At 48.0% G+C, this 16,738-nt stretch overlaps 1 protein-coding gene across 4 annotated transcripts; it reads left to right on the forward strand.

The window, feature by feature from the left end:
* The first annotated feature begins 4,243 nt into the window (after positions 1 to 4,243).
* Positions 4,244 to 15,890, forward strand: Gfi1 (growth factor independent 1 transcriptional repressor). 4 transcript variants are annotated; one of them, XM_047562308.1, is made up of 7 exons: positions 4,244 to 4,343; positions 6,793 to 6,999; positions 7,322 to 7,504; positions 9,210 to 9,697; positions 9,814 to 9,951; positions 11,082 to 11,247; positions 14,514 to 15,890. In XM_047562308.1, exons 2-7 carry the CDS (start codon positions 6,885 to 6,887, stop codon positions 14,690 to 14,692), a joined length of 1,269 nt encoding a protein of 422 aa, XP_047418264.1. In that variant the 5' UTR covers positions 4,244 to 4,343; positions 6,793 to 6,884; the 3' UTR covers positions 14,693 to 15,890. The 4 variants fall into 4 exon arrangements, with proteins under 4 accessions (XP_047418264.1, XP_047418258.1, XP_047418282.1 ...); XM_047562302.1 differs by lacking the exon at positions 4,244 to 4,343 and adding an exon at positions 5,409 to 5,961; XM_047562318.1 differs by lacking the exon at positions 4,244 to 4,343 and adding an exon at positions 6,562 to 6,641.
* Positions 15,891 to 16,738: the final 848 nt, after the last annotated feature.

Genomic DNA, 16,738 nt, shown 5'->3' on the forward strand with positions numbered 1-16,738 from the left:
TAGTTTTTAACATAAAAATAGTCTCATTAAATAGAAATGTAAAAAATAGATAGAAAATATAATATTCAGTGAGAAAAACACGATACAGTTCTATCTATGACATGATTATAATTTTTCTGAAGAACAGAATAAGAATACTGGAGAGATGTTTTACTGAGTTTATTCCTTACTTTCTTTATATATTATATGTAATATATAATATTTTCAAATATATATGTTTTCAAAATATATAATATTTTCAAATATTCTCAAATCTTGTTATTTTTGGTTTTGTTTTTCAAAAAACTGGGACACTCTTGCTTGCAGCAATTTTCATTCTTGCCACCCAGGTGAACCTGTGAAGAGTGAAAATCAAAGTTTTACTCCAGAGTTCCGCAACGTAGGTACTGGTATTCTGACTTTTCAGGTGAGAAACTAAGGTTGGGAGAGTTGGGCTAACGTGCCAAGGTCACAAAGCTAGTACTGGCAGAACAGAGATTGACAAACACATCCAATTGTCTTCAAAAGGCCTGAACTCTTTTTTTTTTTTTTTTTTGTTTCCACTCCTGGTGACAACATTGAGATCAAACAAGTCAAATGTTATAGAAGTATATGCTGAGTGAAATGGGATCACTCCCCTCTCTGGGGTTTCAGGATCATCTTCTCTTCCTATGCCTTCCCCAATAATACAATAATCATAACTAAATATTTATTAAAAAACAAGAGGCCAATAATATCCTGTTATATTATTCTTTTTAAAAATGTCTCAGGGACTGAGGTTATGGCTTACTGGTAAAGCGCTTACCTAGCATGTGTGAGGCACTGGGTTTGATTCTCAGCACTGCATATAATAAGTGAATAAAATAAAAGTCCCTCAACAACTAAAAAATTATATATATATATATATATATATATATATATATATATAAAATGCCCCCTATCTTTTGTTGTAAGGAAATTCTGATCTATGAGATGCTATTTGAAATAAATGGGTGACAGGTAAGAACTTGGAAATATTTACAACAGAAGGAGGTCATTTGGTATTAGACAGCTACAGATACATTATTATTGTTACTTAGAAACTATTATTAAATTATCAAAAATTAATAAATTTAAAATAATTTGGGGAAATACCCTTTTATATAAAATTATGACCCTATGTACACTCTGCTTACCAGTAGATTTATTTCAGTTCCAAAAGACTACGTGGGGGAAAGGGGGGTCCCCACTTCTTATCTTTTTCCTGTGCTCACCCAAGTATAGGAATCACACTTCGACACTATATATCTAAGAGATATCCTGACCTCACTAGTTAAGTATTTTAATGTATATTTATTTATTCAATAGTCACATGATTCAAAATGTAAAAGATGTAAAAGGGGGATTCAATGCCATCTGCCTCCCACCTGCTCCTGCCTGAGTGTCCCTGTCTCAGTTCCTAGTTTTATTTTGCAAATCCAGAAATCCCAAGAGGCTCTTTAAGGCAAAAGGAAAGCAAGTTGACTCAATTTAACCTAAATTAAAGGGATTTACTCTAAGCCACCACTACTCAAGGTGCTGATTTGCTCCCTTCATAACTTCCCCTAAATTTTCTGAGACTTTAAAAAACAGCACTCAACTAAACTACAAAATAGTTGCAACAGCACCTTGTCAAGAAATTTTGACTTTGAACTTGCTAATATGCAAAGGGAATGGTCCCACCATTTTTCCATAAATCGATTAATAAGAAAATTTATTTCATCTTATTTATCACTTTCTTTTAAATCTTTTTTAAATCTTTGCCTTTTTCTTCTTTAAAATTCTTTTAAATCTTTTTTCTTTTTTAAATCTTTGCCTTTTCCTTCTGAACAGGATTAAAGGGAAAGATTTGTTTGGGGACTACTTTAAAACTTTTATACCTTAGGCCAGGACAAAGCCCAAAAGAAATAAAACTTTAATAGAATGAGCTTAATTTCTAATTTTGGCAGGGTACCAGGGATTGAACTCAGGGGCATTAGAACACTAAGTCACATCTCCAGCCCTATTTTGTATTTTATTTAGAGACAGGGTCTCACTGAGTTGCTTAGTGCCTCACTTTTTGCTGAGGTTGGCTTTGAACTCTTGATTCTCAGTTGATTGGGTATTTGTGATTCTTCTGACTGAGATTGCTTACTTCTGCATTTGTCCATAAAGAGAGAGTATGTTGAGCAAGTAAATAGTGCAAAGAGAATAGTTAAGCAATTAGATGTGCCTTTTGTCACACAGTAGAGGCACCAGCCAGTGTAGACAAAATGTCTAACTTAATTAAAACATGCTTGGAGCACTACTATGCTAACCAAATGTTTTCCACTGGTTTTAATATTTGTGATGCAAAATAAAAATCATTTAAGAACATTTTCTGGGTGCTGGGGTTGTAGCTCAGTGGTACAGCGCTTGCCTAGCATGTGTGAGGCACTGGGTTTGATCCTCAGCATCACATAAAAATAAATTAAATAAAGGTATTGTGTCCATCTACAATTAAAACTATTTTAAAAAGAACATTTTCTATGGAAAGGGCATTTTGTTCTTATAATGATTTTGGACTGATCAAAAATACCATGGGGGGCTGGGGTTGTGGCTCAATGGTGGAGCGCTCCCCTAGCATGTATGAGGTACTAGGTTCCATTCTCAGAACCACATATAATAAATAAAATGAAGGTCCATCAACAACCAAATAAATAAATAAATAAATACCATGGGGTTGAGGGTGTAGTTCAGTGGTTACTTAGTAAGTGCAAGGCCCTGGGTTCAATACCCAACACCAACAAAACAAAATAAAACAAAACAAAACCGTTAAAATTGGTGGTTATTTTGCAAGAACTGGAAACATCATTCCCTTCTCTCAGTGTTTGATATTGGAGAATTATTGTGCATGAAATAGTGATCAAAATCCAACCCAATTAACTCAGAAAAGCAACGTGATCATAACAATATCCTCCCATGTCAGGAAAGGCTATAGGCTTTGAATATACACAACAGGCTACACACTATGTATCATGACATACACTCTGGCGCCGAAGATCGCTGTATTTGTTAATTTGCTTATGGGTGAAGTTCTGAGGTGTTTTTTTTTTTTTTTTCTGTTCTATTAATAGAATAATTAATTCCACACATTTATTTACTTAGTCCAGACATTCGTTAGCCCGCCATGGACATAATGAACATCCAGTGCCTAGGCTCATGAAACATACAATCCGATCGAAAAGTTTACTTTTCAGTAATCATCAGGGTTGTACTATTATGGCGCTTCACTGCTCCCCGAGGGACCAGGTGCCGGGGTACAGCCTCAGAAGGTGGCAGAGCCCGCGCTCGTGGTCTTCTGTCCCAGACTTGTCCAGGCAGGGTGGGGTGAGCCTCGCAGCGGCCCTAGCTGCCCCCGCGCGCTCGCTCCAGCGCGGCCTTTAATTTCGTAGCTCCGACCACCGGAAATTAACAAAAAGCTGAGCAGACCCGGCGGAGAGCTGGTGAGCTTGGCTCTGGGAAGGCGCGCCCACCGGTCCCGCCGGGCGCCCGCGGGACGCGCCGCCAGGGCCCTCTCCGCCGGGGGCTCGGCGCTCGCCCACCTTTTCCAAATTTAACCATTACCTAAATCCGAAGGGAAATGAGCAAACCTCTCGGATTGGGTGTCAAGGTATTTTCAGCCTCGTTGGGCGTATTTATCCCGAAGTGTTTCCACAACAAGCTATTTCGGGGCCCCGAGGCAGGTTTCGCTCTGCGGACGCCGTGGCCACTCGCTGGGCTCCAGGCCGGCGGCTCCACGGACCAGTGATTCATTCCGGATTCCGGGGCGGTGCAGCCCAAGCAGGCCACGGGGTTGGGGGGTGCCCACAGCCAAAGGGGCAGGGAGGCCTCCTCCGAGCGGAGCACCCCCAACTCCCGCCTCTCCAGGCAATCTGTGTCCTGAATCTGTGACTTCTCGCTGCGGAAGTCTCCAGGAACCAAGAATAGTTCAATATTCTTTCTAGTCATTTCTAGTGTCCGGGTGTCCGGACCTCTGTATTCCTCCATCCCCCGCTGGTCCATCCACATAGGCAGGAAAAAACTGGGGAGGACCGCGAAGGGGCGCCCAGGACGCGGGTTAGAAAGATCAGGTCCTTAGGCCTCATCGCGACCACTTGATCGAAGGAGGTGCGCGCCCCTCCGCCCAACTAGGGGTTGGGGAATAGGTCTGAGAGGGCTAGCGAGCTACTCTGTAACGCTCAGGAAGTGAAGCTTGTGGTTTTGGGGGCTGAGCTCTAAAGGAGATTAAAAAAGAGAGAGAAAGAGAGAGACCGAAAGGTTGCTCCCGAAAGCAAGATTCCGTTTGAAAACTCTCGGAGCATGGTGTCCGCGCCCTGACCCCACAGGTAGGTTTGCTGAGCTGCTTCTGCTCCTCTGCCCTGGCGGGGGTGGCCGCAAAGACTGGCAGGGCACTGATACTGCGGGGGCGACCAGAGGGCGCTGGCGGGTCCCCACCTGCTGCCGGCGCTGTGTGGGAGTTGCCAGAGCGTCCGCCGCTGAGTTCGGGCGCAACTGGCGTAGTGGGGCTGGGATTTTGGAGTAGAGAGGCGAGCGCCATAGGTTTGGTGGTTGGGCAGAGGAATGGGATCGACCCGGGAAGGAAACATCCCAAGGGCAACTGGGCCCCGGAAGTTGCGGGTGAGACCCTTCAGCTCCCGCCTTCCCGGACCCTGACTGTAAAGAGAGGCGGGCGAGCCGGCTTGAGCTGAGGGACCCGCCCCGCCCCTGGCGGCCAGCTGCAGCCTGAGGTTGTGTTCCCACGCGTTCACCTCTTCGCCCTACTACCTCCTACCCAAACCCATCGCCCCCGCCCCCGCCAGCAAGCTAGCTAGGGTGCGAGAGAGGCGCGAGTTTGTGGTCCGGGTGAGGAGGCCGCCTCTGCGTCTATTTTGTCCCGTGCAGCCCTGCCATTCCAGATCCAGCGCAGGAGCAGACATCACTTCTGCGCCCCACCGGTTCTACTTTCTGGCCAACTTGAGTTCAAGCTACAGAGAGGCCCTCGGGATTTCACCCCGTTGTCCTTTTTTCCAAGTTTCATGGTTGTTTTAAGAGTTTTTTTTTTTTTTTTTTTTTTTTTTTTTTTTTTTTTTTTTTTTTTTTTTTTTTGCGTTTGTGGCGTCTAATTGTACGACCAGGTTGTGCAGGAAAGACTGAAGCGGCAGTGTCCCTGCGCCGAGAGCCATCCCAGATGGAGGCAGGCATCACCGTCACTCCTTTGGGTATTCTAGTAGATCTCGGGGAACGTCGCTGGGGTTCCTGCCACAAGCCCCAGACTTTTTTTTTTTTTTTCTCCCTGACTCACTCTTCTGGGGTAGGCAACATAGTAGGACAGGGAATCTGGAGTAGGGAGAGCGCGCTTTCCAGGGACCGAGTCCTCTAGGACACCTCCTTTGTAGAGAACTGACCAACAGCCTTAGTGACCTGAATCTTGCTCTGGGAGCGGACTGCTGAAAGTCCCGCAGTCTCAACCGCGTAAAGCCCTACCTAGCACAGAGTTCTGCCCCGGCATGGAGTCCCCAGCACCCTGATTTCTGAACTTGCTGAGACTTGCCAGTGCTGCTCTGCCCGAGGAAACTACAGCTGTCTTGGGAACCCGGTCCCCATCGCCTTCGCAGGGAAAGGAAGATAGATTCGTTTACCCCAGACTCCTTGGCCGCGGGGTTCCGCCCCCGGAGCCCGCCGCTAGCCCGGCAGGAGTCGCAGCCCCGCCTCCCGGCCCGGCTCCTGTTTCTACCCGAGATTAGGTGAACTGATTGGGGTTTAATGTGAGCGACGCCGCGGATAACTAGCTCCCTACTGCGCCGGCTCCCGGATCTTCTCTTTCTGTCCACCACCAGCACAGCCTGCACGCTCAATGGTCTTTCTTGTCCGTTAAGCCATCGGTACTCCACGGACTTAGGACGTCGCGCGATTCCCAGTCTGTTTGCAGGGGTTGGGCTTGACTTCCCCAGGACAAGATTTTTGGTGAGCAGAACGGAAAGTGCTATTTCCCGGGACCTGGTTTCCGAGGTTAGGCCTCCATGGTCTACGGTGACTTGCGGCAGTCGCAGCCGCAACTTGGAGACAAACTTTTCCCTGCGTGGGGCAAGAGTGAGTGGCGAGCAAGATCACCCGGATGCTAGTTTCTCCCGGGGCAGGGGTTGGCCCTTTGCCGTCACCCCCCCCCCACCTTCCTGTCCCTCTGCCTTCCCGCCTCCCTTCTCTGGCTTCGGCTGCCCCCAGTCGTCCTGTTGCCGTACCCCCTCCCAATCCTGCCCTTCAGTCCTGCCCAGGGCGCCCCGCCCCTGCCCCTCTTTCACTTCAGTTTGTAGTGGGTTCTTGGAGGTCTTGGCTTCTTCCGGGTCCTGGACCACAGACGCATCCTCGGCCCCTAACTGATCCGCATGTCCCAGTTCTCCCCATCCAGCCAGCCAGGCAGTGGGTGGTCGAGTTGGAGTAACGGACCCGTTGGCAACTACGGCTCTCCAGAGAGTTTGCACTGTCGAGCTTCAGTAGGGAAGGGGAGGGGCCGGGGGCGTGGGCAGAGCAGAGGAGAGGGGTCTGAGCCAGGGGTCTGAGCCAGGGCCCTGGGACAAGTTTTACCACTAAGCTGTGGTAGCGGCGGCGGCGGACAGGGCTCGCGCCACCTGTCCGAGTGCCACCTGGTGAGCGCTGTGCATGGGGGGTGCCTAGCCCCTCCTCCCACGGGCCTTCTTCGCTCCTCCCTGGCCAGCGTTTTCCCTTCGCCTTGAAACCCAGTCCCTGATCTTGGAGGGTGCTGATTCGCGTTTCCACCCGGTTCTCCCTTCTTCCCAGGTCTCTACTGGGGCTGAAGGAACACTCGGCGTGACCGTGAGCTGACGAGACTAGAAATATTTGGAAAGGAGTAGCGAAAGCGTTGGGCCACCATGCCGCGCTCTTTTCTCGTAAAAAGCAAGAAGGCTCACAGCTACCACCAACCACGCTCCCCGGGACCAGACTACTCTATCCGTTTGGAGAATGTACCAGCACCGGGCCGAGCAGGTGCGAGACGCGCGCGGACCAGGCAGGGCAACTCCCTGGGACGCCAACTTGCACCCGGCCTCTTCATTTCTTGGGAACCGGGTGGCGGGGAGGCGGCCCCAATACCCGTGTTGTTGTCTTGTTCCCTACTGTTGTGATTCCTCCTGAGCTAGTCTAGGTGCCAGGACCTTCCTGCGCCTGCTTTCGCATCCAGGAGGGTTTCTGGTCCGGTCTAAGTGAATAGAGAAGGACGCTCCTCTGCCAGGGTCTTGCGGGGCACCACTTCAGAACCCTCAAGCTCAATCGGGCTCAGTCTCATTCCTCTCCTGATTCCTCTCCGCAGACAGCACTTCAAGTTCAGGAGAGGCGAAGGCGGAACCCGGGGACCGTTTGTCCCCCGAGTCTCAACTGATCGAGGCACAGGACAGAGCCTCTGCGTCTCCGGACAGCTGCGAGGGCAGCGTCTGCGACCGGAGCTCAGAGTTCGAGGATTTCTGGAGGCCTCCTTCACCCTCCGTGTCTCCAGGTAGGAACCGGTTGGGAGATCCTTTGGTACGGGCGGGGAACCCGGCATTGATCTGGGAACTGGCGCGACCTTGGGCGCAGAAATGCAAAACCGGCGGCGGAGAGTCTTATCCTGAGTAGGGACCTTATTCGTGAGGATGGGGCCCAGTGGGGAAGCAGCAGGCTGCTTTGCCCCATCACCATCCTTAATCCGCTGTCTACTTTCAAGGCGCGTGGAGCTGACCGGTGAGAGAAAACAAAGCAGATATCTCCACTGGCTACTCCGATGTTTCGTTTTTCTGACCAGAACTGATTGTTTAAAAAATATTACGATCTCAGAATTCAGATCCCGGAACCCAAACAAATGGAGACCGGGGTAGTCTCAGCCTCACTGAGCTGGGCGCCAAGTGGAAGAAAGGCGTAGGTGAACCAAATCTCAGCTCGTTCCTCGGTCTTCACAGGCGCAGATTGGGGGCTTGTTTCATTTTTCGTTCTGCCAAGATGGCCCAGCCTCGGGACCAGCCTCCTGGGTTTCATTTCCAGCGAGTAATAGAGTTTCCTGCACCCGGGTGACTGCACGTTGGGTGGGGGCAGGGCTCGGGTCCTGGACGGAGTAAGGAAGGAGCAGGCCAGCCCAATTCTGCCAAGGCGAGTTGCTTCCAGATTTTATTTATTAGTTTTAAAAGATTATCTCCTCCCATCCCACTCTCAGTGAGTTGTCTTGACCAGAACTGCAGCTCCAGCGAGTGTGTCTGGAAGCCAGTAGTGGAGGGGTCTTCCTGGCTGGGTATAACACCTCACAGCGAGGACAGGGCGTCTTCAGAACCCCTGTCTGAAACTGAGGTTGCAGCTTCTCACCGTATCCGCCAGCCTGGACTGGAGTGTGTGTGTGTGTGTGTGTGTGTGTGTGTGTGTGTGACAGAGAGAGAGAGAGAGAGAGAGAGAGAGAGAGAGAGAGAGAAGAGGACAGATCTGCTAGTTTCAGCAAAATTCACGTGTGGGGGGGGGCAGCCGGCCGAGAATTCAGAAAACTTATCCTGAAGATGGTGACTAAAGCTTTTTAATTGTAAACTCGTTCTGAGAAATGAGTTCCCTGCCCCCCGCCCCATCAAACTCTAACAGGAATAGAGATGGGGAGAATTCGGCACCCCTTTCCCTCTATTCCTTGGTTACCTACACTAGACACTTAACTTTGAGGATCTTAACACATTTGGGTCTTTTCGGACATATACTTCTCCAGTAGTCCCGGGTCCTCTCCCTTCTGTATCACTGCATCATCGGTCCGGGGAAGGAAAAGGATTGATTGTGAACATGTAGTGACTGGGAGAGTGTTGGCGCTGATGTCTGGACCTTCTGCCCAAGAGCCCTATTCAGGGATCAAACAACCGCCGCTTCCTCCTCCCGCACAGCTCAACTCAGCGTTTCTAGACTTGCGTTTCCTATTAGGACCTCCAGGTGCTCAGATCCAGCCTGTGAGGTCCTTCCGAGGCCTTACCTCGGAATTCACCTGTCTCCCTATTCGCTGTCATTTTAACCATCGGTTTGCTGCTTTGCCAATGACCCGCGAGGCCCCAGGGCCCTGTCTGTATTTTACCCCGGAGTGTCGCTGGACTTCGCGCGGCACTCACACACGCAGCGTTGTACAAGTGTTGGGCGCCTGGTAGCGTACGGTGCACCAGGCTCCTCCCCGCTTAAACCTGACGGGACGCCCTCCTGTGCCTCTACAGCCTCAGAGAAATCGATGTGTCAGTCGCTGGACGAAGCCCAGCCCTTCTCTCTGCCTTTCAAGCCGTACTCATGGAGTGGCCTGACGGGTTCTGACCTGCGACACCTGGTGCAGAGCTACCGGCCATGTACAGCCCTGGAACGCGGCCCCGGCCTCGGTCTCTTCTGCGAACGCACACCGGAGCCTGGCCACCCGGCCGCGCTCTACGGCCCAGAGAGGGCTGCAGGCGGCGCGGGGGCCGGAGCCCCAGGAAGTTGCGGCACAGGAGGAGGCGCTGGCGGTGGCGTGGGCCTGGGGCTTTATGGCGACTTTGGGCCTGCAGCGGCCGGGATATATGAGCGGTCCACAGCAGCGACCAGCCGGATGTACCCAGAGCGCGGCCACGAGCTACACGCGGACAAGGGTGCAGGTGTCAAGGTGGAGTCGGAGTTGCTGTGCACCCGCCTTCTGCTGGGCGGCGGCTCCTACAAGTGCATCAAGTGCAGCAAGGTGAGGTTCCTGCGCACCTTGGCAACCCCGTGCCTGCGTCCCTGGCCCGCGTCCCGCCAGCACCCGCACCCGGCGGCCCCTCTCAGCGGCCTTCTCCCTGGCCCCACCCACCTCAGGTGTTCTCCACGCCGCACGGGCTCGAGGTGCACGTGCGCAGGTCCCACAGCGGCACCAGACCCTTTGCCTGCGAGATGTGCGGCAAGACCTTCGGGCACGCGGTGAGCCTGGAGCAACACAAAGCCGTGCACTCGCAGGTAAGCGCAGGGCATACGGCCGCGCGCGGGCCTGCTCAGGTTTTCGAACTTGGGGTCTATTATTCGTCCTCGGTGTGACACCAGACGCTTTCCGCCTGGTGGTTTTGACTCCACGTGCCTCCCAGTCTCCTCTTCCAGCCCCTCGGTCAGGTCCTAGAGTCCTGCTTTAGGTGTATTGGGAAAGGTAGGTGGTAGCCAGCTCAGGCCTTGAGTCAGTCTTGCATTTTGACATCACACATCGTGAGCCTTCAAGGTGTGATCCTAAACATTTCTTTGGGTTTGAGGAAGGTTTGGGTGCACTGAGGCTTGCTGCTGGTACAGCAGTTTTATTAGCCCTGTTTTTTCCCCTGGATTCCCCACCTCCCCGCCTGGTTGTCACTTAATTTGCATTGGCCCCTCCTAACTGAAAAGATGGGATCACAGCTCATTCAGAGCATCCAATAGCACATATTCCCCGCTGTTCTTTTCTTTATTCGTTTATAACTATTTGTTGCCTAACTTACAGGCACCAAGTACTTGAGAATTCTATAGCACACCAGCTCCTTGTTAGGAGGATGCCCCACGGAGAGTACAGTTTAGTTGAGAGAGGATAGGTAAAGAAATAAGTACATAAATAGCTATGACATAAGAATGCGTGTTGGGCTGGGGAGATAGCTCAGTCGGTAGAGTGCTTGCCTTGCAAGCACAAGGCCCTGGGTTCGATCCCCAGTACCAAAAAAAAAAAATGAAGAATGCGTGTTTACAAAGATTTGTTAACTTAGATTATCGGCCTGTCTCCTCCAACAACCACAATGACTGCGGGGTGGAGACATCGCAAGTGACTGAGATCTAAGCCTCCTGTTGAAGAGGGTGGAGAAGTGTGTGTAAATGGGTGTCAAAAATTCAGGGTGGGGATAGTCTTTGCCATGAGATGTGGAGGTTTGTGGGTGAAAAGTGTTTTGATAGAAAAAAAATATTAAGGGGGGGTGTTAAAGGAGAAGAATGGAGAGTGTGGAGATTGGAAGTAAATGGGGGAAGGGAGGATGATGTGGAAGGGGAGCCTGGCTTTGGGCATTTTAAGGTCAGGTTAGTGGTGAGGAGGTGGCAGTCTAGGTATTTGCAGTAGGAGTGCTGTATCTCTTTCTCTGCAGGAACGCAGCTTTGACTGTAAGATCTGTGGCAAGAGCTTCAAGAGGTCATCTACACTGTCCACACACCTGCTCATTCACTCAGACACCCGACCCTATCCCTGTCAGTACTGTGGCAAGAGGTTCCACCAGAAGTCAGATATGAAGAAACACACCTTCATCCACACCGGTGAGCTGAGTATATCCAGAGGCCAATATAACTCACCTTCTCTGATATTCTAGCCCCAGTGAGAGGTGGATGAGGTTTTCTGGATGGAGCTAATCACTGCATGTTGAAGAAAACAAAGATTCTCTGAGGTTCATTCACAAATGTGATTCTTCCCAGAGGGACTTGACTTGGTGTTGTGTCTAGAAGATCAGCAGGTCAGATTGCAGGTTCTCCATCCTTGGAAAGAGTAGTTTTTTCTAGTTTAGCAGCTGCTCCAACTGCTTCCTGCTCTGGGTGAAATATGAAGCCCCAGGGTCCTCTCAGAGTTTTGCTCTAAATGTTTACCTAGAGATTGAGGACTTTCTGTAGGGCTCCCACTGAGGCTTTTTTTGGGGGAGGAACTCATGCGTTGCCTTTCTGCTGTATTTTAGGAGTCATGACAAATATTACTAAGCTCTGTTAAACTGCATTATCTCATCTTATTCTCACAACTTCAAGAGATAGAAACTATTCCTTATCCCCATTTTAGAGATGAAGAAAGGAGGCACAGAGGGATTAAATAACCTGCCAAAGGTCACATTGCTAGCAAGTAGGGGGCCAGAGCTCAAATTTAGGCCTAGTTACCTCTCAAATATCTGTGCTCTTGTCCTGTTTATCCTATTCTGCTTTCAAAGTTATGAGGATTGGTAAACACAGAAAACTTCTCCTCACTTATCGTGCTTTTTACAAAATCAGCAATTCCGTGCATTAGTAGTGATAATGCCGTACTTGTTATAGTATTTTATAATTTACAGTGCTTTCAAATCTGTCATTTCATTTGATCCTTCCTGTCACCCCATAAAATAGAAAGAGCTGCTCTTACTGTTCAGAAACTCAGAAACAGTGGATGATACCAAAAATCAGACTACAGAAATCATGACGCCATTGAACACTCTGGCAGCCAATCCTGGATTCTTTCCCTAATGCTTCATATGCAGGTGGGGTTCTGCCCACCCTCTGTGTTACTAGGGATCACATCTAGGGGTACTCTTTCACTGAGCTACAACCCAGCCCTTTTTCTTTTTAAATTTATTCTATTTTTTTATTGTAAACAAATGGGGTACAACGGTACAACTTGTTTCTCTGGTTGTACATGAAGTAGAGGCGTACCATTTGTGTAATCATACATTTACATAGGGTAATGGCGCTTGATTCATTATGTTATTTTTTTCCTCCCCCCATGCCTCCCACCCCTCTTTTCCCTCTATACAGTTCCTCCTTCCTCCATTCTTGCCTCCCTCCCACCCCCCCATTATGTTAATTTTTTATTTTGAAACAAGGCCTCACTAAGTGGCTGAGGCTAGTCTCAAACTTGAGATGCTCCTACCTCAGCCTCCTGAGTATCTGGAATTACAGGTGTGTGCCACTGTGCCTGGCCAGGTGAGGGTTTTAATGCCAGGAGCTTAAGGGTTCACCTCCAGGAACACTTTTTTTTTCCCTTTTTGTGGTGATAGAGATTGAACCCCTGGGCCTCATGCATGCTAGGCAAGCATTCTACCACTGAGCCACATTCACAGCCCCAGGAATGCTCTCTTTAACTCACCAAAACATTTACATTAGGCCTGGAGTATTCATTTAAAATAAATTGCACTGTGTTCCAAATACCCACCATTGATGTTTATAAATATTCTTGGACAGGGTAGATATTCCTATCAGAAAACTAAAAAAAAAAAAAAAAAAAAAAAAAAAAAACAACTTACTTTAATCATACCCTCTTGCCTGAAATTTCCATATAATTTACTCCTTTACAAGTAAAGGTATTCAAGACACTTATCAAAATGCAACTAGGATCTTGATTGAATGAAACATTAAGCCCTTATCAAACATTTACATTATAGCTAGAATTGGTTTCTCAGATTTATTTTACCCTAAAGTGATAGAGTAAGTTTTGATGGGTGATTCCTTATCCAAGAAATCTGAATCATGAAGAGAGAAGAGAGCATAGTGAGAGGAACAGAAGTTTCCTCAAAAATCACACTTCATCTGTTTGCATTTTTATCCCCAATACTATTAATGCTATGCTGGGGCTATTTGAAAATGGATGACAGTTACCTAAATGTGACATAGTGCATGAGATGGGGGAAAGACAAAACCTTTTCATGTCCTGTAATTTATTAATCTTTGGTGAAGAGTTGCTGTTATATAAAGAATCTTACCAGGTGTGGTGGTGTGCACCTATAATTGCAGCTCCTTGGGAGGCTGAGACAGGAAAATTGCAAGTTCAAGGCCAGCTTCAGCAATTTAGTGAGGCTCTGAGCAACTTAGTGAGACCTTGTCTCGAAATAAAATTATTTTTAAAAGGGCTGGGGTGTGACTCAGTGGTTAAAAGCCCCCCTGGGTGTAGTCCCCAAAATAGAAGAGAATAGAGCAGAATAGAATAGAATAGAATAGAATAGAATCCTATGATTGGTCTCATAAAAAGAAAGTAAAATCCAGGCAGAAAAAGACTAGCTACTTTAAGAAATACTTTGTGACTGGGCATGGTGGCCAGTGACTTGGAAGACTGAGGCTGGAAGATTACAAGTTTAAGGCCAGCCCCAGCAACTTTGAGAGACCCTCAGCAACTTATCAAGACCCTGTCTCAAAACAAAAAAATTAAAGGATTGGGGCTGTAGTTCAGTGACAAAGTGCCCCTGGGTTCAATTGCCAGTACCAAAAGAAAAGAGAAGAAAAGAAAACAAATACCTTGTGGCTCAAATGTAGATTTTTAAAATAAGACTTTGAGAAATGTCCATGCCTCAGATACATTCTGTGGCCCTTCAAGATCAAGAAAGAAGACAGACTTGCTGGTTGACAAAACCAACACCCATTTGGAAACTCAGATTTGAAAACTTCCTCTGAATTAGAACAGAGTCACACGGTTTGTAGGACAGCTCCTCCCACCTCCTGTTGAACATCTGTTCTGGGTGCTCTCTGCTTCTAAAGTCAGGGGAGTCCTCCGAGGTGGATTCAGCTGGGGAGGGCACGTGGCCTTTGCTCTGTTTCCGTTTAGCAGGAAACGGTTTGAGGCCTCTGGCTGGGAACCCCCACTCAGAAAATCTCCCTTCCACCTGGTGTACCCATGACTTCCCGGGACCACGTTGCAGGCTGGGAGTTGGTTCATGTTGCAACACATCCTTCTTCGAGTTGCTTGAAGGCCTTAGACTGTGGTGCAGCCAGCTGCTGCCAAAAGCATGTGGGTCACAGTGGGTCCCCTCTAGCTTTATCATAAACTCATACTTCCTCCCCTCCCCCTTCCATTCCTGCAGGTGAGAAGCCCCACAAGTGCCAGGTGTGTGGTAAGGCATTCAGCCAGAGCTCCAACCTCATCACCCACAGCCGCAAACACACAGGCTTCAAGCCCTTCGGCTGTGACCTGTGCGGGAAGGGCTTCCAGAGGAAGGTGGATCTCCGGAGGCACCGAGAGACACAGCATGGGCTCAAATGAGGACCCTGACTGGCTGCAAGCAGCAGCTACACGACACTATGGAGGATGGCTTCCCTGCTTGCCTCTAGCCTAATTTCTCAGGCTCCCCAGTCCAGTCTGCAGATCACCAAGGTGATTCCCCTTCACCTTATTTTCCGGAGCTGCCAGAGGGGACAAGTTACCTTCTCAAAGTTCTGCCCAGAGTGCGAACCAGAGCAACTCGCTGGACTTTAGGCTACTCTACACCTGAAGATGGAAAGTCAAGTGGGGATCAGATAAAATCTTGGACTCCACAGTCCTTCCCATTTCTTCCCTGTTCCATGGACAAGTAATTTCTTCAGGTATCCCTCTTCCTGAACTCCCCCAGATACTTGTGTGGAACAGAAGGAGTCCCCATTTATAAGTGGACACATGCTAATGCTTTTAACTAGAAAGAAGAGTGAGTGTTTTGTTGTTTTGTTTTGTTTTGTTTTTTCCTTATGGGAAGTTTGTTGACCCCTTTTTGTTGGGTGCTGCCTGTAAATCTCAGAGGAATCGTTTCTCCTCCTTGAAGAATGGTTCAGAAACTGATTTGGGGAAGGAAATTAATTCTTTTGAAATCACTAGATGCACCATCAAGCCTGCCCCAGGAAGAAACAGAAAAATAGGCTTGGCAATGAGAGGGGAATCAGAGGTCCTTTCTGCAGGAGGCCTGTGAAGGCTTCATGGGAGGTTAAAAACATGAAGCAGTGGACAAAATGATATTCATTCATTCAGGAAATGTTTATTGACCTTTGGTTCCCAAGGTACCTGGTACCACGCTAGGTACTGAAGAGTCAGAGATTAAAATCATAGTTCCTGCCTCTGCCCCTCAAAATCTAGTATTTGCACCTCCAAGTGACTGGGGACTATGCTTTCCCTCCGAGGGCATTCTGAGAAGATAACACAGAATCTTGAACCTTCCTTTTTGATCCTTTGGATATTATCAAGTATAAAAAAGTGGCCGAAGAGTTATTTCAATGATTCATGTGTATACTCAGTTCTTATTGTTAAGCTGATATTTTTTAAATGTCTGAGCTTGTAAGTATGTAGGTGAAGGCCCTCTGTCTTCAACTCATTGGACTGCCACATGTACCATATGGGGGGAAGGTGATATTTTTACTTTGATGAAGTTTGTAAATGTTTTTAGATCTTTTGGAGTGCATTATGTTTGTTATTACATATTTATTAGAGTGATGTTTTAATTTAATAAAGGATTAAAACTATTACGAATTGCCTTTTATTGAGGCAGGGAATTTGAGAAAGACTCTTGCTTTTTTTTGTGAGGAAAGTTGGCACCATAGGAAACTACAGTGAGGTATAAAAGTGAAGCAGAGAAGTTAATATCCAAGGAGAAAAATCCCACTGCCTTGGTTTATATATAGACATATATATTTCCCCCCCTCAGAGATACTTCTGTCTTGCCTTTGTGTGTGTGTGTGTGTGTGTGTGTGTGTGTGCGCGCACGCGCGTGCGCACACTGGTTATCAAACCTGTTGCCTCATGCATGACAAGCAAGTGCCCTAACACTGAGCCACATCCCCAGCCACTTCATTCTTATCAGAAAGACTAGGAGGGGTGTAAAACTAAGATCTTACCTTGTAGATTCCCAGTGGTCCCACAGGTACATAAGCTTTCCTCTAGGAATTTAAATGCATTGTTTATTTTTTAATGGGCCAGAAGGTTCCTAGGTGAATTAAGAAATCACAGCCTTTGGTCTAGAGGTCTGAGTCTTAGTTGAGGTTCTGGCATAGACACATCATGAGACTAGGACAAATCTTTTGACTTCCCTGATACCAGTTTCCTTGACTATAAAATGTGGATATGGTCCTATCATCCCAATCCAACTCTGACTACTTTGATTCTGTGGAGACTGAAGAAGAGAAAAAATATGAGTGGTTAGCTGCTGTACTGAAGGGAAATTCCAAACTTAAAGATTCATCAGTAGTACCGTGGAGATCCAGTTTCGTGACTCTGTCTACCTGTGAATCCTTTAAGGGAATGAATACAGTTCTGACCTAAATTCCTACTTACTACCTGTGCTTTAAT

This window comes from Sciurus carolinensis, chromosome 1 (assembly GCF_902686445.1).
Source record: "Sciurus carolinensis chromosome 1, mSciCar1.2, whole genome shotgun sequence".
In the NCBI taxonomy this organism is placed as follows: Eukaryota; Metazoa; Chordata; class Mammalia; order Rodentia; family Sciuridae; genus Sciurus; species Sciurus carolinensis.

Coding starts and splice junctions, on each gene's coding strand:
- Gfi1 (XM_047562308.1), top strand. CDS start 6,885: ATGCCGCGCTCTTTTCTCGTAAAAAGCAAGAAGGCTCACAGCTACCAC. Junction 7,000..7,321: donor ACCAGCACCGGGCCGAGCAG/GTGCGAGACGCG, acceptor TCCTCTCCGCAG/ACAGCACTTCAAGTTCAGGA. Junction 9,698..9,813: donor AGTGCATCAAGTGCAGCAAG/GTGAGGTTCCTG, acceptor CACCCACCTCAG/GTGTTCTCCACGCCGCACGG.